Source organism: Paroedura picta, chromosome 3, assembly GCF_049243985.1.
Source record: "Paroedura picta isolate Pp20150507F chromosome 3, Ppicta_v3.0, whole genome shotgun sequence".
Classification (NCBI taxonomy): domain Eukaryota; kingdom Metazoa; phylum Chordata; class Lepidosauria; order Squamata; family Gekkonidae; genus Paroedura; species Paroedura picta.
The window spans coordinates 93,992,017-94,019,328 of NC_135371.1; the positions used below are offsets into that span (position 1 = coordinate 93,992,017).

General features: G+C 44.8%; 1 protein-coding gene across 9 annotated transcripts in view; it reads right to left on the reverse strand.

Moving 5' to 3' along the window:
- RAPGEF6 (Rap guanine nucleotide exchange factor 6) overlaps nt 1-27,312 on the reverse strand; it is a 222,360-nt gene that overhangs the window by 169,858 nt on the left and 25,190 nt on the right. For all 9 annotated transcript variants that reach the window (XM_077326867.1, XM_077326865.1, XM_077326862.1 and 6 more), the window contains exons 2-4: nt 12,380-12,450; nt 11,608-11,664; nt 1,101-1,184 (exon numbers count right to left, since the gene is read on the reverse strand). In XM_077326867.1, the coding sequence (XP_077182982.1) occupies nt 1,101-1,184; nt 11,608-11,664; nt 12,380-12,450 (212 nt within the window). The remainder of the gene's footprint in view (nt 1-1,100; nt 1,185-11,607; nt 11,665-12,379; nt 12,451-27,312) is intronic.

The window sequence follows — 27,312 nt, forward strand, 5'->3', positions numbered from 1 at the left end:
ACTCTATTCAGGCCTACCCTTATCCTTGATCCGGAAACTACAGCTGGTGCAGAACGCCATGGCCAGGATTCTCTCTAAGACATCATGGAGATCTCATATCTGGCCAGTACTCCAAGAACTCGGTTGGCTCCCAGTTGTATTCTGGATTAAGCTTAAGGTTTTGGTAATCACCTTTAAGGCCATATGCGGTCTGGGCCCAGTGTATCTGAGAGACCTCCTCCCTGCCTATACCCCCATAAGAGCACTACGCTCTGCCACTTCCAACAGGCTGTGGATCCCTGGCCCTAAAGAGGCACGTCGGACCTCAACAAGGGCCAGGGCCTTTTCAGTCCTGGCCCCCACCTGGTGGAATGAGCTCCCTGAAGAAATCAGGGCCCTGCCAGAACTTCCACAATTCCGCAGGGCCTGCAAAAGGGAGGTCTTCCACCAGGCATTTGGTGAGGCTGATTGACCCATAACATCTACAGGTCCCCCCACCCAGACTGAGGGACCGAACATACTGAGGGAGTGTCAACGTTATTGTTAAAATAATCTTGTTCTAGTTGGCATGTCATTGTTATACTGTTATATTGATTTTAAGAGTATTCTATTTAAATGTTTCAAAATGTTTTATGTAAACCACCCAGAGATGTAGGGAAGGGCGGTATAAAAATCTAAATAAACAAACAAATAAACAAACAAAATATTTTCATAGCTAGGGAAGTGTCTGCCATTAATCACTAACCCTGACATTTTTATTTCCCCAATGTTTTTGTGAACAACTGAGCCCAAAGGACTGATTACCTTTTCTAGCAAGGTATTATCATTATCATACTGCATATTTTGGATGTGATGCTGTTTACTAATTTGTTACTAATTTAATTTCCCCTTATATCTGTTCTCTTATAATTTTTGTTCCACTGTCTGAGGAACTGCATGAAAATGAAAGCTCACATGTTGAATATATCTTTCTTGGTTTTAATGGAGTCGAATTTTGTTGATTTAAAGACAAAGAACCTGATGGGAAATTAGAGGATTTAGCAATAGTTATCTGAAGGTTGAGCCTTTCCCACCTTATATAATTGATCACTACACTGAAAGGACACTGAATTGTTACATACCTGCAGGGTGGCAAAAACATAGAGTCCTTCATAAGCACAGATCCAGAAAGAAGAATATACCAGCATCTTGCAATAGTGTCAGAACTAAAAAAAAGGGACAAAGATGAACACAGCATCAGTATTAAATGCTACACATCCAAAACTTCCAATGAAATTTTTGAAAGTACAAGCTTCTCTACCAACGAACTTACTGGGAAAAATGGATGGATGCAACAGAGAAAGATGTTTTTTTTCCCCGAGGCATCAAACTTGCTGTTTATAGAAACAAGATGTAGTTATGGGGTCCCCATTTCCCTGAACAGACTGTTTTATGTATTCAGAGGATGTATATGACTCTCAGTTCTACTTTAAAAGAATATTTGAGGTGGCTGCATGTGAACACATCCATGCATGAAGATAGGTGGTAACAAAGCTCTACAGAGTCTGGGGGTCATAATGAAGTTGCTCTTACCTGTAACCACTGTTTATTGAGTGTGTTCTGTGCAGGTACAGACTGGGATTGTTTCTGAGCAGACCTGCTACAGAAAACAACATTTCAACGCTAAAAAGTTCTTGGGTATTCTTCTTCCCTTTGACCAATGTGAGTCATCCTGTTCCCAAAGTATGGTTACATGGTTTAAAGGAGGGGAAATTTCATTCCTCAGATCCACCTAAGCCACCATGAAACCAGAAGAAAAACTGTTATCTGAAAACCCAAAGCGAGGGGGGGAAGATGTGTGCCTGCACAGAAAACACTCAATGACAACATTCTGGGATGTATCCAGCCTTCACCTGGAGGCTGGCAACCCTGGGTGAGTTTTGGCTCCTTACAGGCCCCTTAACAAACAAATTACCTCTCTAACAGGAAATTCTGGTAAAGATCATACAAACAGGCATATCCAATTTGCTTTAGTCTTTAGTAAATGATAAAACTTATATGTATACCAAAGAATTGTTTTTAAATACATGTCATTATTTTATTATCAGTAAATGTTTGATTTGTATACCTATTATATACATACATACATACATACATACATACATACATACATACATACATACATACATACATACATACATACATATATAGAAAATAGAAATGTTTATATATATACATATATGCATGCATGTGTGTGTGTTTGTTTGTTTCCCCCCTGGGCGAGAAGGAGATTGACCACAATAGGGAGCCTCTGCAGACAGTTCGGAAAAAGACTCAACGGCGAAGAGCGAGACAGTTCTCGGGCCTTTGGAGCTCCAGAATAGATTTCAGGCCCTTGCAGAGGAGGTGCAAGGGTCAACAAGGGAAGAGGTCCCAAAACGAAGTCCAAGACAAAGGGAAGAGGCCACGGGGACAAAAGGAAATGGAGTTGAGAAGAAAAAGGAGAGTACTGGTAATTGGAGACTCCCTGCTAAGAGGAATGGATCGCCATGTGGCTGGGCCCGACCCCCTAACCCGAGAGGTGTGTTGCTTGCCAGGGGCGAAAATTAAAGATGTTTCAGAACGGCTGCCCAAACTACTCAAATCTACGGATCGCTACCCATTTGTGATGGTCCATGTGGAAATGAATGACATGTCCCTGAATACCATCGCTCCTATTAAAAAAGACTATCAAGATCTGGGGAGGAAGCTCAAGCAAATGGGGGCACAAGTGGTATTCTCTTCAATCTTGCCTGTCAAGGGAAGAGGAATGCGTCGGGAGAGGAAGATAATGGAGGTGAATCACTGGCTGCGTAGTTGGTGCCGGCAGGAGAGATTTGGTTTCTGGGACCATGGGATAGGCTTTCTTGAGGAAGGCCTACTAGCACCTGATGGACTGCACTTATCGAAACTGGGGAAGAATGTGTTTGGCAGGAACCTGGGGAGATTCATCAGGAGAGCTTTAAACTAAAGCCACTAGGGGGAGGAGACGATCAACATAGGGAGTGTATGGAAGGAAAACGATCGGAGGCAGCCCAACCGGCAAGGCCAGCTCATAGGGAACCAAAAGTAAAAGGATTCAGATGTCTTTATACTAACGCACGAAGCATGGTCAATAAAAAGGAAGAGCTGGAACTTCTCATGCTGATGGAAAGGTATGATCTAGTAGGCATCACAGAAACTTGGTGGAATGATTCTCATAACTGGAATGTAATGGTGGATGGATATGAACTGTTCAGAAAAAACAGAACAAATTGAAGAGGTGGAGGAGTGGCACTGTATGTGAGGAAAGGGCTTACCTGTCAGGAAATTCTAGTGAAGGAGAGCATATCTACAGTGGAAAGCATCTGGGCAAAAATAAGCGAGGGGAAAACAAACAGTGTGGTGGTTGGTGTCTGCTACCGACTGCTTGACCAACGAGAGTATGTGGATGATGCACTTTGTGAGCAGCTTGAGAAAATATCCAAGCAGAAAATATCCAATGAATTTCCCAGATGTGGGCTGGGAAACAAACTCTGCGAAGCGTCCTCAGTCATGCAAGTTTCTGACCTGCGTGGCTGACAATTTCATTTATCAAATGGTAGATGAACCCACAAGAGGTTCAGCCATACTGGACTTAATACTGACCAACAGGCAAGAGTTGGTGGATGAGGTGAAGGAGGTGGGGACCTTAGGGGGAAGTGACCATGTCCTCATAGAATTCCTTTTGAGATGGGGAGCCAAGGAAGCTTGTAGCCAGACACGGATGTTGGATTTTTGTAGGGCAAACTTTAATAAACTCAGAGACATGATGAGTGTCATACCATGGACGAGAATGCTGGAAGGGAAGGGAGCATGTGAAGGGTGGGTGCTACACAAACAAGAGCTATTGCATGCTCAATCAATGACTATCCCAGAAAGACGAAAACACTGCAGGAGCTCTAAGAAGCCTATTTGGATGAACAGAGAACTTCAAGAGGAACTAAGAAAGAAAAGGAAAATGTTCAGGAAATGGAGGGAAGGACAGAGCTCTAAAGAAGAGTACCTACAGGTTACTAGGCACTGTAGATCAATCATAAGAAAGGCCAAAGCTGAGAGTGAGCTAAGATTGGCCAGGGAAGCCCATTGTAACAAGAAAAGATGTTTCAGTTATGTGAGGAGCAAACGTAAAGTGAAGGAGGCAATAGGCCCACTGTTGGGTGCGGATGGACAAACTCTAACAGAAGATGCAGAGAAAGCAAAAGGCTTAGTGCCTATTTTACATCTGTTTTTCCCCACAGGTCAAAGTGTTTAGGCACATCTAGAGATGGCCATAGCCAAAGGACAGTGTCTGGGTGGCAGGTTAACATGGATAGAGAGGTTGTCGAGAGGCATTTAGCTGCACTGGATGAGTTCAAATGCACCCGAGAGTACTCAAAGAACTTTCCAGATAACTTGCACAGCCCTTGTCCAACATCTTCGGAACCTCTTTAAGGACTGGAGATGTCCCGGAGGACTGGAAGAGAGCAAATGTTATTCCGATCTTCAAAAAAGGGAGGAAGGATGACCCGGGAAACTACAGACCAGTGAGTCTGACCTCTGTTGTGGGGAAGATAATGGAGCAGATATTAAAGGGAGCGTTCTGCAAACATCTGGAGGACAATTTGGTGATCCAAGGAAGTCAGAATGGATTTGTCTCCAACAGGTCCTGCCAGACCAACCTGGTTTCCTTTTTTGACCAAGTAACAGGTTTGCTGGATTGGGGAAATACGGTTGATGTCATTTACTTGGATTTTAGTAAAGCTTTTGACAAGGTTCCCCATTATGTTCTGATGGATAAGTTGAAGGACTGCAATCTGGATTTTCAGATAGTCAAGTGGATAGGGAATTGGTTAGAGAACCGCACTCAAAGAGTTGTTGTCAATGGTGTTTCATCAGACTGGAGAGAGGAGAGTAGCGGGGTACCTCAGGGCTCGGTGCTTGGCCCGGTACTTGTTAACATATTTATTAATGATCTAGATGAGGGGGTGGAGGGACTACTCATCAAGTTTGCAGATGACACCAAATTGGGAGGACTGGCAAATACTTCGGAAGATCGAGACAGAGTTCAACGAGATCTGAACACAATGGAAAAATGGGCAAATGAGAACAAGATGCAATTTAATAAAGATAAGTGTAAAGTTCTGCATCTGGGTCAAAAAAATGAAAAGCATGCCTACCGGATGGGGGATATGCTTCTAGGTAACACTGTGTGTGAACGAGACCTTGGGGTACTTGTGGATTGTAAACTAAACATGAGCAGGAAGTGTGATGCAGCGATAAAAAAGGCAAATGCCATTTTGGGCTGTATCAACAGAGGCATCACATCAAAATCACAAGATGTCATAGTCCCATTGTATACGGCACTGGTCAGACCACACTTGGAGTAATGTGTGCATTTCTGGAGGCCTCACTTCAAGAAGGACGTAGATAAAATTGAAAGGGTACAGAGGAGAGCGACGAAGATGATCTGGGGACAAGGGACCAAGCCCTATGAAGATAGGTTGAGGGACTTGGGAATGTTCAGCCTGGAGAAAAGGAGGTTGAGAGGGGACATGATAGCCCTGTTTAAGTATCTGAAAGTTTGTCACTTGGAGGAGGGCAGGATGCTGTTTCTGCTGGCTGCAGAGGAGAGGACATGCAGTAATGGGTTTAAACTTCAAGTACAACAATATAGGCTAGATATCAGGAAAAAAAATTTCACAGTCAGAGTAGTTCAGCAGTGGAATAGGCTGCCTAAGGAGGTGGTGAGCTCCCCCTCACTGGCAGTCTTCAAGCAAAGGTTGGATACACGCTTTTCTTGGATGCTTTAGGATGCTTAAGGCTAATCCTGCGTTGAGCAGGGGATTGGACTAGATGGCCTGTATGGCCCCTTCCAACTCTATGATTCTATGATTCTATGATTCTAAGGGGCCCTGAGTGGAAAAGAAGCCCTATATTAAATAAACAGACTAATGCACTTTGTGAATGGTTTGGTTCTTTTAAGGTAGAAAAGCAGAGTTCTCATAAAATGGTGTTAAATGCTCTTTCAGTATCTGATGATGGTTATAGGGGGGAAAAGGACATAACATAATGTCCTGTAACAGATGGGATGTAGAAACTACCCTGAGTAAGAATTACCAACTGCATCTATCTGCTTAGCAAAAAACCTCAAAACTGGAGAGTCACTGCATAATCCAGCTAGCTCAGTGGTTCTCAGCTTGTTAGTCGGGACCCTTGGGAATTGAACGGCTCTTTCACAGGGGATATGGCAGGGCGAGTAGCTTGGCTGGGGGAGGGGCACCGCTGTCATGACCCCCCCTGGTTCATGCCATCTTATTCCCGACTGCTCTTGCATATTCTCACTTTCTCAGGCCTCTTCTAACCCAAGGCCATAAAGCAATAAACCTGTCCTCTGAGATGTTCCCTCCCTTCCTTTTCCCAGCGGGCGAGGAGGCCCAACAACTGTATCAATCTCACTGTAAGTGTCCTTGCGGAGACAGCCAAATCTCAACAATGTGCCATCTCCCCGATAAGGCACCTGGCCATCTGGTAGCCTGGGAACAGAACCCCTTTTGTCGTCTCTAACCACTCTCCCGCCAAATCCCCTGAGCACCCCTCCTTTATTTGGTGCACCCTATATATATCCCACCTGGTCTGCTTGTACTTTGTTATTATCAAGATCTTTGCTTAGGAAGATCTTGGCATGCTTAGCTAAGTGTGGACTTTGCCTAATAAAGCTCTACTTTGGAATTTGCAACCGACTGTTGGATACTTGATGCGCTTTCACTTGGGACTCCACCGGCTGGGCTCAGCCTGATTCCTGACAACCGCCACTGTTGCCACTCCTCCTGAAGGCACCCGCCAAGTTATATACAATTTATAACCAACTTATATACAATTGTGAACAATGGATCTACACACAATTGGTCACTTTCGGTTTAATTTCTGTGAAAGAACACTTGCATAATTTTATGGTTGGGAGTCACCAAAACATAAGGAACTGTATTAAAGGATCGCAGCATTGGGAAGGTTGAGAACCACTGAGTTAGCTCATTAACTCGATGGACGGATGTTATAATCACAAAAAAAAAACACCTTAACAGAAAGCAGGTTTAAAGGGACAGTTTTTGCAGCGGCAAAAAAGGAACTGAATTCTCACGAATCTAGGATTGGACGGGAACCACCATCCTTCGTCAACTAGCAAAAAGCAGGAATAGAACCCAAATTTTAACAGGCCATCTGGGACTTCTTCAACTGCCCCTTTGGCCAACAACTCTTTCACCTGAACATCCAAATCTGAAAGGAATTAACAGGTGCTTTAAAGCCTATAACTTTAGGCGGAACGGAGGAAAACTCTAACGTAGCCATGTTTAACTGTGGCTAAAGCCCAAGAGTCTATAGTAATCAAGCCCCAAGCTGAGGCGAATTTGGAAAGGTGATTGCCAAAGACCACTGGAGTGGTCACCGAATCTTATTGTCAGAAGCCACCCTGGCCTTGTTGACAATGATGGGTATCCTTCTGAGAATATTGCTGTTGACCCTTGGAACCAGGTGGCTGGCATCTCCTTGAGTACTGTTGAAAGTGACATGAAGGATACTGTTGATGGTACTGTTGGCGTGGAAGAGGAGGAGGACAGAAATGGGTAGCCTGGAAACATTGGCAGTAGCAGGTCAGTTTGGGTTGGACGGATGGAGGAAGAGGAAAAGAACTGAGGGATCGAGCGACTGCCGACTCTTCTTCATGGAATTGAGGAAGTAGTCAGTTGCAGCAGCAAAAAGGGTGCCCTACTGAGAGTATCAGCTATTGAGTTGTGGTCCTCATCCACATGGATGGCCCATAACTTAGTGCTGTGCTCTAGCGCAGACAACACTGCAAGTAGGCAAGGGAACTATATCTTAAACAATGCATTTTTAATACAAGTATCCCCTAAGCATCGCTATAACCATGTGGCAGATATGAGGGTTGTGTATGGTGGCGTCCAAATCGGCTGTTCCAGGCCAATGCATCCAGCACGTGGAATGGCCGATTTGGACGCTACCGCGTACAACCGTAGTAGATACAAGTATCTACAAGTATAGCTATGACTAAGGAATTGGAGATTTATTAGCATGTAAGATTAAACTGAAGGTTTCATCCCAACGGCAAAATGAAGTAGAAGAAGAAGAGTTGGTTCTTATATGCCGCTTTTCTCTACCCGAAGAAGGCTCAAAGTGGCTTACAGTTGCCTTCCCATTCCTCTCCCCACAACAGACACCCTGTGGGGTGGGTGAGGCTGAGAGAGCCCTGATATCACTGCCCGGTCAGAACAGTTTTATCAGTGCTGTGGTGAGCCCAAGGTCATCCAGCTAGTTGCATGTGGGGGAGCACGGAATCGAACCCAGCATGCCAGATTAGAAATCCGCACTCCTAACCACTACAGCAAACTGGCTAGAATCCATAAGGAAAAGATGAAGTATTAGTTGTATTTTTGAAGGCAGTTATAGTTCAGAGAGGTCCATTAGCTTGCATGAGAGATGGTGGAGGCTTTGTCCTGGTAGTAATGTCGTAAGGCTAGAATTCATAAGAAAATACAAAATAAAAGGTTCTGGATATATATCTGGAATAAGCTGTAATTTAAATAAGAGAGATATCTATCTCTTTCATAAATAATTTCTATTTATAAGGTTTTAAGGAGATCGATGGTTTTGATAAAGATGTATAATAGTCATTTTCAACTGTGTAGAGGTGAAACACTAACTTCTGTACCTTTAATTTTGTCTAGCACAGCTCAGAATAATTGAAAGGCTGCAGTGCTGTCTTGGAGATTCATTAGCCATGCATAAGAAAAGGAGGATTATTCCTGTTTTAAAGTTTAAGGCTTGAATCTTATAAGGTAAACTTTAGTAGAATGGTGCCCAGAACTTACAGCTTTATGCTCAGGATATTCTAGTGTTTGTTATTATATTTCCAGCTGACAAGTCTGCTTGAAATGCTTTGTTTTAAGAAAATTGACAACCAGCTAAAGAAGACTAGATGAAAAGGCCTTTATCCAAAAGCCCACATTCAAACATTCATATTTTGAATGTTCTTTGTCTACAGTTTCAGCATTAAATTGTTAGTAGAAACACTGAGGAGACATCTATCATCAAAATATGCCTTGTAATGCTTGGGAAATGAACATCCTCACCAAATAGATATTTATCAAAATTCCTGAATGTGTTGTATCCCTTTAAAAATGCTTTAAGATAGCGGTCCCCAACCTTTTTCCGGTTGAGAACCACCTCCGGGGGTGGGGGAGAGCTGCCGGCCCAGGTGTCGCGCATGCTTGGTTTCACCAGCAGGGGGCACTAATGGGCACGTGCAGCAGCTCCGCGCATGCACTTTTGCATCCGCTGGCGTGCCGGAGGCCGTGCCGGCCTCTTCTAACCCCTCTCACAGCAAGAAGCTAGCTTTTCCCAAAGAGCTGCCTTTAAACAAGGCATTGCTTAGTGCTACCTTTAAACAAAGCCATTGTTTAGTGCTTTGGGATTGAATTGCTAGCAAATATGGCAGGTCCTCATATTATATTCTTCTCCAAAACAGAGAAGACACAGGGTGTGGTCATCTGAGTGTGACATTTCAGTACCACATTTACAGATTTCTTGAATAAGGCCTTTTGAGCCACTATGGGGGGCCACAAGTAATCTCCATAGAAAGGAGGTTGGGAGCTAAAGCCACCCTGAGCCCTGGAAGTGAGAAGCACAAGGCAAAGGTGTGTACAGACTTCCTTGTCTGCTCATCACACGGTAAGGCAATGGGTTTCAAGAGAGGATTACCCAACAGAAACAGGCTAATCCTCTTTCATTGTCTTCTAGATCTTTCTTCAAAGGAGTATTGCTGGGAAGAACCTTTCTCAATGGCAGCAAGAAAGGAACTGAGGGAGTCGGTGCCCCTTACCTTGGTCCATGTGACTGTCCTTTGGGTAGGAAAGGGATAGTGAGAGGGGGGAGGAGTGCCCTCTAAAAGACTTTTAAGGTCAGGAATATACTTCTCCAGTGCACACCTGCTCAGTCCAATAGGGCAGTGGTCCCCAACCCGCGGGCCGTGGCCCGAAGGCCAAAGCGGCCAATTAGCTCGCGGCCCGGCAAGCTTCTCGCTTCAGGAGGGGAGGGAAGAGATTTGCTCGCGGCCTGGAGGGGCCAGGAGGGGAAGCTGTGGCCGCCGGCATGGCGGCGGCGCAAATGCGCATGCACGGACTGCCGCGCATGCACGTTTGCGCTGGGGCTGCTTGCGGACCACTGCGGAAGCTTGCGGACCGCTGCAATAGGGGACTGCACAGAAGATGAGCCTCTATATTCATGCACTGCAATGGTTTTTAAACATATTTACAATATTATTTAGTGAGCATTTTCTGACTCATGACTAGTTTGTGTGGATATTATGTGGCTATTGCTAGGGGCAGCAATTACTACTCAGAGAGAAGTTTAATAAGTTCCAGTCAAAAGGGGGAGGGTCACTTTGCTGGGCAGAAACCAGTACTGCATTACATAAATTGTAGTTTGAATTTTAATTTTGGACTAGTATGGCTTGAAACAACTTGTGACTAATTTTTTGAGGGAGCAAAAATTAAAAATGTAAGAGCTCTGCATGTTAATTTCAGGTGTCATACATCAGCCTGTGTAACTAAGCAACACATTTCTCATCCTGAAATAGCAAACAATGCTATTTTCTGAACCTTTACTAATATGCTACTAGGACTGACTTTGTTTAAAATCAGTAAATCTGTATGCAAATATATATATATACACACACACACAGAAGAAGAAGAAGAAGAAGAGTTGGTTCTTATATGCCGCTTTTCCCTACCCGAAGGAGGCTCAAAGCGGCTTACAGTCGCCTTCCCATTCATCTCCCCACAACAGACACCCTGTGGGGTGGGTGAGGCTGAGAGAGCACTGATATCACTGCCCGGTCAGAACAGTTTTATCAGTGCCGTGGCGAGCCCAAGGTCACCCAGCTGGTTGCATGTGGGGGAGCGCAGAATCGAACCTGGCATGCCAGATTACAAGTCCGCACTCCTAACCACTACACCAAACTGGCACACACACACAGAGAGAGAGAGAGAGAGAGAGAGAGAGAGAGAGAGAGCGCGAGAGAGAGAGAGAGAGCGCTATAATAGTTTCAAAATAAGGGGAGAAATCTTTTTTAAACAATAGTAGAAAAAGACCAAAAAAAAAAACCCCAAACCCTAGTTTCTCTTTCCCCCCACCCAATCCATCCTCATTTTTAATCAACTCAATTCAAAACACATTAAATAAAATAGTACTGTCTTGTATGCCTTTATTTAACCCTCCAATGAGACCCCCCCCCAAATTGTTTACTACTAAGCTCAGTAATTATGTGACATTTTAGGTAAGAGCAGCTTTAACAATGTTTCCACATACCGCTACTTGGTCCTAACAGTTAATGTCCTCTGAACTACAGCAGGCAGCTTGCTTTTTAGCATGACAAGAGTTCTGGACAACACGTATTATCTGAAGACTAAAGAATGGATGCCATTAAAGGTTTTTGTATTGTTGTATTGTTGTTGACTAAAGAATGTTGGTTTGCTCTTAGTACTATATAGGCCTTACATTTTTTAAAATATTGTACAACAGTTTATGTGAACTTACCAAAACAGAACTTGATTTCCTTCGTACCTTTTGTAACGTGCACTTGAAGTCATAATTCTGAGAAGAAAAGTTCCATATTATTATGGCTGATCCACCGTGGATGGTTACTTGGCAGTATTTTCATTTTATACAGGGAGAACCAGGATTCAAAATATTCAGAGATTTGAATCAAAGTTGAAATCTTTAATAGCTGGACAATGTAGAACTATCACTTTCATATACCACTTTAATCTTTCCGTTCACCCATAAACTACAACCCATGGATGATCAATCCAGCTGTACTACAAAAAGGTTTTTTAAACTTATTTAATTATCCACAGTGGCATTCAACACCAAGCATATTGCAACACTAGGCATACAGTCAAGTCTTCTGAGATTTCACTAATTTCAGTATAATTTACCAATTTATATTTTGCACCTGAAATTTGTCCACTGTTGAGCTGTACAAAGTTACAGGCAATAACTAACATTTTCTACGTATAGTATATATGCACTCTGAATTTTTATGCACGTTTATGCTTCTTGTTTTATTTATAGTTTGAAAACTTCAGTTTATGATTTTACCTTTTTTGTTGAGAACTGCCTCAATGAGGTCTTTGAAGAGACCGCATATAAGCATTTTGAATAAACAAAACAAATAAATGTTGCTTACATTTCTTCTAACCACTGAGAATTTAAAAGACAAAACACATGAGAAAGCACAGCACAAAGACTCATCTTAACCTCTTGAGCTTTCAGACTACCAAATTTGTATGAGATTAGATATTCATACCTTAACTGATGTTCCCTGAGATTTGATAGTATGTCCATTCCATGAAGATAGTAGTATACAGTATTTAAATCCTGAAAATAAAAACATGAATTTAAATATTGAAATAGTGGAGTAGCAAACAGAATGTTAAGACAGAAACAGAGAAAACTGGGTTTAAATCTTCAATCAACCAGGAATTTTAATGTGGCCTTGAACTAATTAATGTTTCTCACAAGATTGTTTCAGAGATCTTGGAAAGTACGGGGAAACCAGGAATGCCAAGAACTCCTCTGATGAAGCAGGAAATGTTTTTATGTATTAATTTAATACAGAATGTATTAAATAACGCCTTTCAAAATACTTAAGTTGCACACATTTTGTAGCGTTTTTTTTTACAGCCAGGGCAATTAACTATCCACTCTACCTATATGTGATGGTTGAGGGCATTCTGTTTCACTGTATCTGACAAAGTGTGCATGCACATGCAAGCTTATACCTTGAATCAAACTTCACTGGCCTTAAAGGTGCCACTGGACTCAAACTTTGTTCTACTGCTTCAGACCAACATGGCTGAATCCATATATATTTTGTAGTTATCTGATAAATGCCTCTAAACAACAGCAGGCCACAAGAACCAGAATAGAAATGTGCTTTATAATCACGTTTGCTCCTATAGGACAAGCATCCTCAGGTGGGAAAATCAGGCAGACTATTGGCTTACTATTCTTTTATTTTAAAAAATATAAAGGACACCCACACCCATCCCTCACTAGATCTTACCACAGAACTCTGGAGACAGGGTTCCCCAAAACTGGCCTCTAAATGCAACTCTGCCCTCTCTACACAGCACAAAAGGACAGGACAACTTGAACTATGGGAGCAAGCAGAAAAACCCTTGCCTTTCTACACTATCAATGAAGAGAGCAGGATAAAATCATGCTGTCTGTTAAACAGGCTTAAGAAAAACCCAAGAGCTATTTTGAAATTACACCATTCTCTAAAAGGAGGGTTTTTAATTAATTATATTTAATGGTAATTCAGGAATGCGAGCAGGTGAGCTACTTAACTCTTTTCCTTCCAGTTGTGTTCCCACCAAAGTTCATTCCTTTATCAATCTGCTTTTACCCTCACGCAGTACAGCTACTGTAGCCCCAGAAGCTGCACTGTATAAACTTGAAAACTGTCAGTTAAAATAATCTCAGAACATATCACATGTAATTTCATGTTTAAAGTACATGGATAAAGCTATAATCCCTATGTAATAAAAATTGAGTATGTATTAACATGTGAATTCAGGCGGACAGAATTTAGCACGGTACAATGACAGATGCAATACCAAAATGAAAGCCTAGAGATATCAGCAAGAAACACAGTAATGTATCACACAACTAAATGAAAAGCAGAACACAGAAAAATGAATGCTTAATATACTATTTATATGTCCTTATGATGTTCACTATTTGTCAGGGGATTTGTTAGCCACAATTTGATCTAGAGCTCCAGTGGTCAACAGGTAAAGACTTAACTCTTAACCCTTCTTGAATCAGCCTTCCAATGTTTGAGCCAAATGTTGTGATGAATGGTAACACTGGCTACCTGTACCCTCGGGCAGAAGTATATAGCTTCCTGGGACGCATCCGTGGCAAATTCCACCACCCTCTTGATCTTCAGGAGAGACTGTTTTGCCACTGTGTTGGCAAAAAGTAGGAGACTTCATCAGGTTGTCAGTCCAGATGACAATGGCCTGAGGGAGGTTGGGTAGGCTCCAGAAGCTCTGATCGCCATGGAGTTCTTCTTAAGAGTTCTTCTTAAGAGGATATTCATTTTTCTTGACTATTACATCCTTCCGCTGGTTGTCCCCATCTTTAGCTAATACAGCTCCCGAATTGAGGGTGATCACCAGAGCATCAACAAGTGGAACTTTTAGATCCTCCATTGTCTCCTCTGGGAGAATGTACAGTCTCCTGGCAATGGAAGTGAGTTTCCAATGCCTGGAATAGGACAATTGGATTTTAGGATATCATCAAAGCCAACTGGGAAATGATGGGAATGTATGAGCAGGAACGGGCCATGTGAAACACCTGGCATCCCAGATTAGCTGAAGGCTTTGGTTTTTCTCGGGCCTCCATCCCATACTTTTGGCAGAGATCTTTGGCCATGCCCGCACGTACCACGCCCGCGCATCGGGCCGCGCCCACATGCGCGATGCACGGCCCGGATTCCCTCTCCCCGCCCTCCCGCAGTAAGAAGCTTCCCGGGCTGCAAGCTTGCAGCCTGGGACGTTTTTTACTGCGGGGGGGGCAGGGAGAGGGAGCCGCGGCCCGGCGCCATGGCCTTCACGGCCAGGCACCGGGCCACGGCCCGCAGGTTGGGGACCACTGGCCTGGAGGATGTGGCTGGGATACCAATGGGCTTATCTCCTTACCTCCCCTCCTCCCTCTCTAAAAGAGCCACAGGTAGGGTAGCTGCAGAACATGCCTCACTGGGGGAGCGTGTTCTGGGCCCATGCCAGGGAGGGCTGACCCATGCGCACCTGTGTAGGTTTGGATGCCCCCCCCCAAATTTATATGAGGCAGGTGTTCTCCTGCTCAGAAACATCAGTGGCACAGTATTCCAAATCCGTCCATTCCTCTTCTTGTCCGGTGGCCAGAGGACCTGTGGTATGCCTGCACACACACACACACACACACACACACACCTTGAGAGGAAGGCCCAGCAGCAGAACTTGGCACAGAGAAGCTGCCGCCCCCCTCCCCCTCTCGTTGGCACTGAACTCAGAGCCGGAATCGTGCAAGTAGGGGGAATATTTGGAGATTGCATGGCTGGCGCCATTTTGGAAGCCTGGGTGCCCCCTGGGCATGGCAAGGGTGACCATATGTTGGGGACTTGATCCCAGAGCTCTGAGATGCCCCTGTCACCCTCAAGAGACCAGAGGTCCTGGGAGCCGGCCCCTGATCGAAGCTCCGGCACATATAGCTTAGCCAAAGGGCTCGCCAGCCCTGCATACTTCCAGCAGCGTTTCTCAGGTGGCTCATCGGCTGAGACGTCCTGCAGCTGCTCAGTGTGGCCCCTGGGCAGCATGCAACCCGGAGCACTTTGAGTCTTATTTCTGCTTCATTGTAGGCTTCAGGGCTGCTTTGCAGGAGCCAGTGCCTTTTGGCGCAGGCCAACCTTTCTCCTTCATGGGGGCCCTTTTGTTCTTTGCTCCCACCTTCCTTCCTACTGGGGTTGGGGAATCACCTGCCGTGCCTCCAATGTGGGTCCGCTAGAGGAGTGGAAGCCTGGAGCTCTGGGCCGCTCCTCGGGGACTTGGGCAGCCACCTCTGACCCCTCCCACTATTCTCTCGCAGCCTGGTCAGTCCTGGCTCCAGCCATCTGTGGGTAAGTGGGAGCCATGGAGAAAGAACTCTAGCAGTTTTCTCAGAACTGCAGTTGCAAAGAAGCCTCTTTATAGTAGAAAAATATCCTCATTTTGTAGCTGTTTTTATTTGTAATTCCAATGGATTCTATTGATCAGGAGCAGAACTCAGGATCTCCTACCTAAAAGTAGGGCAATCTAAACTGGAAGGTCAGGCTCTGGTCACCAGCTAGGTGGCTGCAAGAAATTTGCATTACAATTGTCCTACCTAAGCAAGCAGAGACATGACCTAACCACTCTGGATGACTTCACCCTCCACTGGAGGATAAGTGATGCTATAGTTATGTAGAAGTTTGCCCCTCTCTAGAAATGGATGAATTTCTGGGCCAGTGGTTGTCAACCTGGGGGTCAGGACCCCTTTGGGTGTCAAACAACCCTTTCACAGAGGTCACGGCAGGGCAAGCAGCTTGGCCGAGGGTGGCATCTACACAACAGCCTTGCGGGGTAGATCGAGATAGAGTGTTCGTCTGTCTGGAGCAGTGGGAAAGAGCTAGATCAGTATGGTGGGACAAGAGGCAGAACTGAACTGAGAAATCCCAGAAAAAAAACAAATTTATATACAATCATGAATAATGGATCTTCACATCAATGGTCAATTTTGGTTTAATTTCTGTGAAAGAACACTTGCATAATTTTATGGTTGGGGGGGTCACCAAAACATGAGGAACTGTATTAAAGGGTCGCAGCATTAGGAAGGTTGAGAACCACTGTTCTAGGCTGTCATGATCTACCTTCTATGTACAAAAGGGAGGTGATGCTGCATCTTCACCCTCTAGCGCTGCATTTTGCTCTCATAGCAGTTAAGAGCCCCAGCAGGGCCTAGATTCCAGCACAGGAGTTTGCCTTTTACTCCTGGGAAAATCGCAAGCTTACATCTGAGACATAAGGACAATACAAGTTGAAAACTGGAAACAAAAATTTTGTTGAAAGGAAAAGAGATATCTGAAGTGGTCTTGAATAGTCAGAAGACCCTGCCTCAGTCTTTTAGAACACCCTGACATGGATGGCCCAGGCTATCCCGATTTTGTCAGATATAAAAAGCTAAAAAAGGCTTGTTAGTATTTGGATAGGAGAATACCAAGGAAGTCCACAATTGTGATGCAGGGACAGACAATGGCAAACCATCTCTGACATCTTTTGTCTTGAAAACCCTATAGAGTTGCCATAAGTCAGCTGTGACTTATGGCACTTTCCATCACCTGTCAGACAGGTATACCAGAATATTTAGATAGCTTTTTTAACAGTGAAAGCTATTCAAAAGTGTTTATACTCGCATATAAGCTGACCCGGATATAAGCTGAGACACCTAATTAAGCACCTGGACATCACAATTAGGCAAATTACCCCTTTTAAGGTTGATGGCATGCACTTCTTAAAGTGGGGTGTGTATATCTGGTTAGATGGTGTCCATGATTGACAGCTAGATTGGCTTAAGGTGTAGGGAGCCCTGGTTGGAGCAGAATTTGGCCCTACTCTGTGGCGGTTTTGATCACTGGGGTGGATCCTTTGGGGGGAAGCCATACCTGCATGCCAGCCTCCCCCAGTTTGGGGGACATTTTTTAGGGTTCTTGGGGGTGGAGCCACTCAGCACAGGCTGCCAGCTGGCTTCCTCCACCAAGAAGTAAAATGACCATGCTGTGACCAGCACCCAAATAGATCCCAGGTATTGCCACTCCATGGTCTTATCCTCCAGCAGGCATGCTGAGGATACAATTATAGGGCACCAGGTAGACCTATTGATGTTGGATCTGTCCCCATTCTGCACCAATTCTCCATTGATAGTATTCCATAAAACATGGTGGTTATGTTTTCACCAAAACAGCCTTTCCCCCCTTTCATTCACCTCCTAAGCTCCACAAGGAGCAACATTCACAACAGTGATTGCATAGTACACATTAATCTTAAAAAATTGTGGAACACTTTCTCACAATGATAGTGAGTTTGACTGTTGTGTCTTAAGTTCAAGAGTAAAATATTTTTAAATTTGCAGATTTTAATGGATTAATTTTGTACGTGGAATGGGCTCTTCTAACTTCAGCTGCTTGATTTTTAATGCTGCCAAATGAAATTTAAAGATCATATTCAAATAAACCCAGTCATTTTATATGCTTTATTTTTTAAAAGTCTATGCTGTATTTTGCCACTAATTTGATTTCTGAAAACTGCTATTATTTCATTATGTCGATGTTTTGCTCTTGGTTTTATTGGATCTTACTGATCTTGCTGTTTGATTGTTCTGATTATTGTTCAGCACCTTGTGAATCTTGTGGTTATGAAGCACAAGATGATTTACATGAATAAATATTGATTTAATTTAAGAGATAATTTCTGAAATTAAGGTGACCAAATTATACAATATCTATAAGCACAAGGATTCATGTGTGCCTTCTTTTAAAATCATAGCATATATAGATTTGAGTAGCTACTTAATAGTTTATTGTCAAAATATAAAGCAATGTTACAGCAGCAGCTGAATGCCTGCCACAATCATCCTAAAACTGCATTATAAAATGTACCACTTGTTAAAAATTTTAGTTATAGTTATTGTGGCCACCTAGTGGAAAGACACAGTAATCACAGGCAGTGAGGGAAGGAAGGAAGGAAGGTTCTCTGACGGCTAGACAATTTCCACATGGAGGAGTAAAATGTGAGTGGCTTCCTACTTGCAAACATGGGATGGTAAATCTAGACCCCTCCCACATTTTCCCTCTGCCCTATCACGGCTTCCTTCCTGCCTGCCTGCCATTCTCGCTGGACTAGTAGGCCCAGATGTGTGGGAATGTAACAAAGCATACTCCCCTCCTTGTGGGCAACACCCTTAATCCTTTTGCATTAACTTCTGCAAGACCTGCTGGTCAAGAGCTCTATCCAAAAATGTCCACTTGACTACCCTGGAGTAAATATGAAGTTAAGGCTGGTTCAAATAATCACCCTACATATCTCCCGCATGGAAGAACAGGCTTCCAAGGCTGCGGAAGTAGCTGTCCTAATAGATCAGGCTGAATACCCTGGAGGAGTATCCTGGCTGCCAGATAGGTTAACAGGATGCATTGCTTTCTTTAGTCACCTACTCGATGTAGTCATGGTTCCATCTTATCTTTATTGGGGTAACCAATGCCTTCAAAAGCAAATCACCTCTATGCAACTGTTTAACTCTAAAAATATATGTGCAAAAAGCACTATGGATACAGAATAGCCAGTCCTATTTTTTTTTTTAGTGTGATTAATTGACTGTACCTAATTGACTGTACCTATTTTACGCTGAAAAGGGATCAATTCTGGATCGAAGCGGCTCTGCTGTGTTAGTTCTTTGAGATCTGTCGGCCACATTTGATGTGGTCGACCACGAACTACTAGCATGCCGCCTCGCCGGAACGGGGATAAGGGGCACAGCATTACGCTGGATACGCTCCTTCCTCCTAAACCGGACCCAGAGGGTGGCGTTGGGGGATGAGCTATCGAGCTCGTTTGGGCTCCCCTGTGGAGTACCACAGGGCTCGGTGCTTTCCCCCACGCTTTTCAACATCTTTATGCGCCCTCTGGCCGAGCTGGTCAGGAGTTGCAGCTTGGGTTGCCATCAGTATGCTGATGACACCCAGCTGTATCTCTTGATGGACGGCTGCCCTGATTCCTCCCCGGATCCATTTGCCAAATGTTTGGAAGCCGTAGCTGGATGGCTCGAGCAGAGTCGTCTGAAACTCAACCCTGCCAAGACGGAGGGTCCTGTGGTTTGGGGGAAGGGAGCAGATCAGGTAGTGCGACCACCCACCTTGGCCGGGACCATCGCGCCCCAGGCAAGGAATGTGAGGGTTAACTTGGATGACTTGTTAACACTAGAGGCCCAGGTCAAGAAGGCAGCGGACCAGGCTTTTCTCCATTTTCGTCAGGCCCGGCTACTAGCGCCCTACCTGTCTCCTGACCACCTAGCCACTGTGATCCATGCGACAGTCACCTCCAGAAGAGATATCTGTAACTCGCTCTACGCAGGCCTACTCCTACGCCTGATCCGGAAATTACAGCTGGTACAAAATGCGGCTGCCAGGGTCCTTACAGGAACAGCTTGGAGGGCCCATGTCCAGCCTGTGCTGAGGCAGCTGCATTGGCTACCGATTGCTAGCCGGATCAGGTTCAAGGTTTTGGTTTTAACCTTCAAGGCCCTCCGCAGTCAGGGACCCACATATTTGAGGGACCACCTGATGCCTTATGCCCCCCCCCCACAGGGCGCTACACTCGGTGGGGACTAAGTTATTGGTGGTTCCTGGACCCCGGGAGGTGTGTCTGGTTTCGACCAGGGCCAGGGCCTTTTCGGTCCTGGCCCCCGCCTGGTGGAATGAGCTCCCGGAGGACCTGCAGGCCCTGTGGGATTTGCCATCCTTCCGCAGGGCCTGCAAAACGGAGCTCTTCTGCCAGGTTTATGGTTGAGATTGGCGCCTCCCCTTTTTTAGATCGGGACCCCTCTCTACATCTACATCAGCAGTGACCCCTGGTTTCCCGGATACTTCCGCCACCATCAGGTGGGGTGGGTTGGGTGGGCTGGGAATTATTTTTAGGTGTTTTATGTATTAGAGGTTTTATGGGGGTTTTACACGTTGTTACCCACCACGAGCCTCAGGGGAGCAGCGGGATAGAAATCCAATAACAACAACAACAACAACTCTAATTGAGGCATCTTACTTTGACTTTGGAGGTCCAATATTGCCTAACGGGGAGCAAGACAATGAGGCTGAAACCTGTAGGAAGGTTTGTAGCGATTCCAGGAAAATCTGCTGTATACCTGGTTCCTAAAAACTCTAAATGCCTTAGAGCAGTGGTCCCCAACCTTTTTATCACTGGGGACCAGTTAACGCTTGACAATTTTACTGAGAACTGGGGGTAGTCTTTTGCCGAGGAACGTCACCGCCGCCTGAGCCCCTGCTCCATTTGCTTTCCCACCGGCGCCCCTGACTTCCCGCCGCCCGTTGGAGGGCGCTACCAGCAGCAGCTGCGCAGTGCCACACCAAGGGGGACCCCAGCCATGGCGGCCGCTGGAAAGCACCAAAAGCGAGCTGGCAGCAGAGTGGCAGGGCAGCCCCCGAGGCAGCAGCCGGGCAGGAGGACGAGGAGCTACGGCCCAGTACCAAATGATCGACAGACCGGTACAGGACCAGTGGTTGGGGATCACTGTCCCCAACCTTTTTATCACTGGGGACCGGTCAATGTTTGACAATTTTACAGAGGCCCATGGAGGGGTAGTCTTTTGCCAATGGACATCGCTGCTGCTGCCTGAGCCCCTGCTCCCCTTGCTTTCCCGCTGGTGCCCCTGACTTCCCGCCACCCGCTGGGGGGCGATGCCAGCAGCAGCTGCGCAGTGCCATGCTGAGGGGGAGCCCCAGCCATCGTGGCCGCTGAAGAGCACCAAAGGTGAGCTGGCGGCAGAGTGGCAGGGCAGCCCCGAGGCAGCAGCTGGGGAGGAGGGCAAGGAGGAGCTGCAGCCTAGTACTGATTGGTCTCCGGACCGGTACCGGTCTCTGGACCAGGAGTTGGGGACCACTGCCTTAGAGAATATAGAGGAAGAGCCCAAATATCTGAATTCTCTCCTGGAGTTCCTACGTTCTGAAAGTGGAGGGACCATCTTTGGTTAAGTTTCAATTAGAATATCTTCTAGCTTGTCCTCAAAGATCATGTAATCCTTGAAGGGGTAAGATGTTACTATGATCTTGGGTGATGCTACCATCAACCAGTTGCTCAGCCAGAGTGTGCTTGGCAACCACAGTAGCACCAACGGCCCTTGCTGAAATTACAGAAAGCAAGATAGTATCAGCTACAAAACCTTCTCTGCTCTTAGTAGTCAGATGGGGGGGGGTACATAAAAAAACCTTTATCTGCATTTTGCATAGCAAAAGAATGACATACAGTCTAGATAGAGTGAGCATTGGTGTCATGGGCTCTGTGCAGGGCTGTGTCACTCTTACAGACTGCAGCCTCTTTAAGTACCCTTCCTTCCTCCAATGTGCAATCTGATCCAGATAACATACTGACCGCAGGAGCATCCACACTATGAAGCATAGGAGGTAATCTGCTGAAGCTGATCAGGCATGACACTTCTTAGTCTGAGACACCAGAAACTTGGAATTAATAGGCTCATGCAATTCACTTCTGACTACCTAGCCAGATACCTATAGGAAGGGGGAAGATAGAATCTGCTCCTAGAGCTGGCTGTAACTTCCTAGACTCTCTCCAAGTCCAAAACTTCTTCTGGATGTGGAAGATCCACCACAAAGAGTAGAAAGTTTCAGAAACTTAGATCAGGAGCACAAGATGAAGGAAGACTTAAGTGGCAAAAAAAAATTAGGCTTGGGAGGAGAAGGGGATGAACCTTAACAGTGATCTAAACTGTTTTGACAGGTTGGGGTTGCTATTAGAGTAAACTGAGTAATTAAGCAAATTTGGTGAATGGTCTGTTCATGAGTAAACAGTTTGGCCAAATCTGAGATGCATGTATACCCCTTCACCGTTTGGATGAATCCAAGAAGTTTCAGGGCTTTCTGTACATATGCTTCTATCCCCCTCGCCCCTTCCCAAGCAGCAGTGAAGAAAGGGGGAAGAGAGCGCCCTTCAAACAGTTGATAATGACAGGAATCCTGCTCGCTCCCTTTAAATCCTGCCTCACCAGGGTATTTGTCATCATCAGCTCTTCAACACACTGGCTGCTCTTTTTAAATACTCACCCTACTGTTGCAGAGGGTGGAGTGCCTGTCATGATCAGCTATTAAGCACATACTCCTCCCCCCATTCCGGTCTACTCAAGCACTGCCTAATAAAGTGGAGGGGGAGCATTTAAACAGCCAAAATGTGGCCAAATCACAAACTGCAATTCAGCCACCCTGATTCAGACAGTTTGAAAGCAGTGAATGGGCAGTGTGATTAGTCAACAAAGTACCCAAATCAGTATTGATTTGGGTACTTTTGGGCTTATCCAAGCCAAATTGCCCATGCCTAGAGAATGATTTGGGTAGAACTCAATGTCCTACCCAAGGACCTGGGGGATCTGATGGATAAACTGAGTTCTTCACACACAAAAGTGGATAAACTTTCTTTACACACCTGGGCCTCCTAGTCCTTCCAAGGGTGAATGATTATACAAATGAAATGAAACCCCAGTCTTATGCTCTAGATCTATTTTCACAGTGACCAGCATACAGTACTAAAATTTTGCAGCACAGCTACTCCAGCTGTTGCTTGTCAGGCATCTATCTACTTAGAAATAAAGACTTAACACTGTATCAGTATTAAAGATTTTGTTTTATTTTCCTCCAGGTTGCTAGAAAGCCAGATTGGTATTCCAAGTACATCAGTCTTGTCCTTCACCAGATCTTACAAAAGTGCTACAAGGCCTCTGGCAGATTCAGTGGAGAGGCAGCATAAACATATTTTAAGCAAACAAAAATACTGAAAAGTATGCCACAGTATGAATGCTGGCAAATAAGCCACCATTTTATAGAATAATTGACTTCCGTAAAAAGACAAAGAAAATTATTTGACCCACACAATTACTTTAATTTTATTGGCACTAAGCTTTGCTTTCCATGTTTCTTGCCAATAAATATCTTGTATGTTACAGGGTTCTCCCAAGCATCCATATACTATTAATTCAACAATTTTAGTTCCAACATCTTTCAGGAATTGAAAGATGTGGGATTTGCCAGTCTTTTTCAACCTTTTGATCATTGAGAACCCCTTGAAATAGTCTTCAGGCTTCAAGGACCCCTGGAAGTTATGTCAGCTGGTCACACCCCCAGAAGTCATATGTCACCAGAGGTGATATGAGAGCAATAACTGGAAAGTTTTGTTATAAGGGACTGAAGATAATGGTTCATGCAACAGGTAGGAGAATACTGTGCAATCTGTAAATCTATTCCTGGGCTGTCTTTATAGCAAAGCATTTGAAATGCCAAGTTTGCAATTCCGTGTGCACGTGTGTACACACATATACATACTCAGATGAGTTCAGTGAGATGTGATTTAGAATCTAGAAATTACCCTGTTTTTATCATACTTTAAAAAGGAAACATTCACTCTCAGAAGCTAGTATCTTATTCTTTCAGAGACAAAACTAGGTCATAATCTAGTGCCATTTCAAACAAGCAAAATGCCAATCAAATCTGAAAGGTAGCTGGGAGGGAAAATATAGATGGCTCAACCAGATCTTCATTAGCATCTGTTTCTATAATGGTGGGAAAGTTCACTTAAAATAATAGTCACTTCAATGCAGTATATCATGAATATTCAGCATCTAGCTATGGTCTATAGTCTAATGCAATTGCTCATTCTCAAAGTATATTCTGATTATGTTTCAAGGGAAATCTTTTCAGAATTCAAAAAGGCAGGGAGTGGAAGAATCATCAGCTAACAAACTATCCTGGTCACCTTTTACTGTTTTGAACCTGCCTACCAACACCTCTTCAGATGAGGAAGAGGTTGGGGAAACGGGCTTCAGTCCTTGGATGCTGCAGGAAGACCCACCAAGCAAGATGTAGACTCCATCAGGTGCAGATGAGGAGTCTCAGCCTGCAATCAAAGAGCCATATCCTCAGGCCTCAGCCCAGGATCAGAAGCATAAGAAGAGACCTTCAGCCACCAACCTCACAACAGGGGTTACCAGAGTCTTTGGAACTCTGGAGAAAGTAGGTTGAGAGGGAGACACAGGAATGTTGTCATAGTGCACAGTTGGCAATCCAACACTAGGCAACCTCTGCTATGAGTTGGAGTCATTGCAGATCAGGGCTGACAGCCCTGTAGCTTGCTCAGCCAATTGATGACTTGCACCTGTCCCTGGGTGACTCAGCATGTTGAGAAGATGCCTTGAATTATTCCTGATAAAAGCAGCCAAAAAAGGGCAAGCCAGTGCAGGGGTAGCTAGTCCACAACTTTGGATACGTCTTTGAAATGTGACGTTCTGGTCTGACCTTCTCCTTGGATGTGCCCTCTGGGTTGATGTGTGGACTGCTGACTAGCTGTCCCTTAACCTCAGATTGTTTTTGGACATTGCCTATTGCCTCTTTCCCCAGGTGCCTGCCTGAACCATACCAATTACTACTGTGTACAAGCAGCCATAGAAAAAAGTATACCTAACAAATTAATCAACAGAACACCTATAGGTAAACAGAGAACGCTCTTAACGTTGCTAAAGGTACTTCACTAGCTTGTTTTTAGTGGGTTTAACGGATAAAAGCATTCTTTTTTTGAATGGTGCAAAAATGTTGAAGTATATAACTGAATAAACTATGATAAGGTAACAAAATAGCTAGAAATACACTACATCACTCAACAACTTTGCTACTAAGAGGATTTGAATCTCTGAGAGACTGATGAAAATGTAATACACACGTAAATCAATACACAAAAGTTAAGTAAGCTTCCTATAATTGTCTCATCAACACCAAGTCCCAGTGAGGACCCTGGGACATGTAAGCAGGTGCACATAGAATTGAACTCAAAATTTTTATTTAAAAGGCACTACTGTACTAACTAACATGCAAACAAGAACTAAGAACCATCTGAGTCTGTAGTTTATTATCCACCTATAGAAACAGTGGTTATAATGAGTTAGTACTATGCATCTTTATCTGGTCAGTTATATTAGCCACAATGTTCAGTCTACTATATTAGAAATGATTCAACTAACAATATTCATTATTTCTGAGTCCTCACAAAAATTAAGGAGCCACAGAAGAACTTAACCACTTTTAAAAATCCACAAACTGTGGATATTCCAGGAACAGCTATACTTTCAGAGACTTGTCAGTAAGGATGGCCACTCTCACACTTCCTGTCCATTATAAGTCACATATTTTACCAAATAGTGTTAAAGTGGCTTGTCCTCCTCTGGTATGCTTCCATTTTCTGTTTAACTACAGCTACTACCAAACTGGAAACATGTACATGGAAATCAGCAGCTTTTAAACTCAGCCAGGCTGGTAGTGGTACAGAGTCATGCACAGCTTTCCTTCCTAGAACATAATCATAGAGTTGGAAGGAACCTCCAGGGTCATCCAGTCCAACCCACTGCACAATGCAGAAACTCACAACTATCTGCCCACCCACAGTGACCCCAATTTCATGCCCAATTCAGCCTGGCCTGGAGGAAATTCATCTACCATCCCATAGTGGTGATCAGCAATTTCCTGGGTATGCAAGGAAGGATTACAAGAGACAAACACTGGCACATCCCTTCCTGCCCACTCATTTACAATCTGCCTAAATTCATACAATCAGTATTTCTATCAGATTACTATCTAGCCTCTGCCGAGCATGCGCGTTTGCGGCAGTGCATTGCGCAAACGTGCATGCGCTGCCCTGCTTCCCTCTCCCCCCCCCACAAAAAGAAGCTTGCCGGGCTGCAAGCTAATCGGCCGTTTTGGTGTCCGATTTGCTTGCGGCCTGGGAAGTTTCTTACTGGGGGGGGGGGAGAGGGAGCCACAACCCGGTGGTTGGGGACCATGTTCTATATTATTATTATTATTATTATTATTATTATTATTATTATTATTATTATTATTATTAATATTATTATTATTAATAATAATAATAATAATAATAATAATATCCCGCCTCCCCCGAAGGCTCGAGGCGGCTCACATAAAACCCCTCCCTTAAAATCCATAACAATCACATAAACTTACAGTAAATACAACCAATTAATCAACAATAACAACAGTAACAACAATAGATGGCAATACTAATCATCGAGTCTCCACCACCTCAGCTACAGGGAGGTGGAGGGACCTAGCACTCACTCACTACTGCCAGATTTCATGAGGGGGGGCCTGATCCTCCTCACCGCCAAGCCTCACCGTAGGCCCAGCGGAAGAGCTCCATTTTACAGGCACTGCAGAATGCTGGTAATTCCCGCAGGGCCCTCAGCTCTTCCGGGAGCTCATTCCACCAGGTCGGGGCCAGGACCGAAAAGGCCCTGACCGTGGTAGAGGCCAGGTGGGCTTCCTTAGAGCCGGGAATAAGCAACAAATTGGCCCCCGCCGAGCGTAAAGCCCTGCGGGGGATATAGGGCGAAAGGCGGTCCCTCATATATGCTGGGCCCAGACCACGGATGGCCTTAAAGGTCAGAACCAAAACCTTGAACCTGATCCGGAATACAACCGGTAACCAATGCAGCTGCCTCAGGACTGGCTGGATATGGGTCCTCCATGGCCCTAGCAGCCGCATTTTGGACTAGTTGCAGTTTCCGGATCAAGCCCAGAGGTAGGCCAGTGTAGAGCTAGTTACAGAAATCTAATTTGGAGGTGACCGTCGCATGGATCACTGTGGCTAGGTTTTCAGAGGACAGATAGGGTGCTAAGTAGCCAGGCCTGGCGAACGTGGATAAATGCCTGGCCAGCTACCTGCTTAACCTGTGCTTCGAGTGTTAGTGAGGCATCAATGGTTACCCCCATGTTCCTGACCTGAGACACGATATTAAGTTGCGTCCCGGCCAGAGAGGGTAAGTGCGCTTCCTGATCTGCTCCCTTATGGCCCAACCACAGGACTTCCGTCTTGGAGG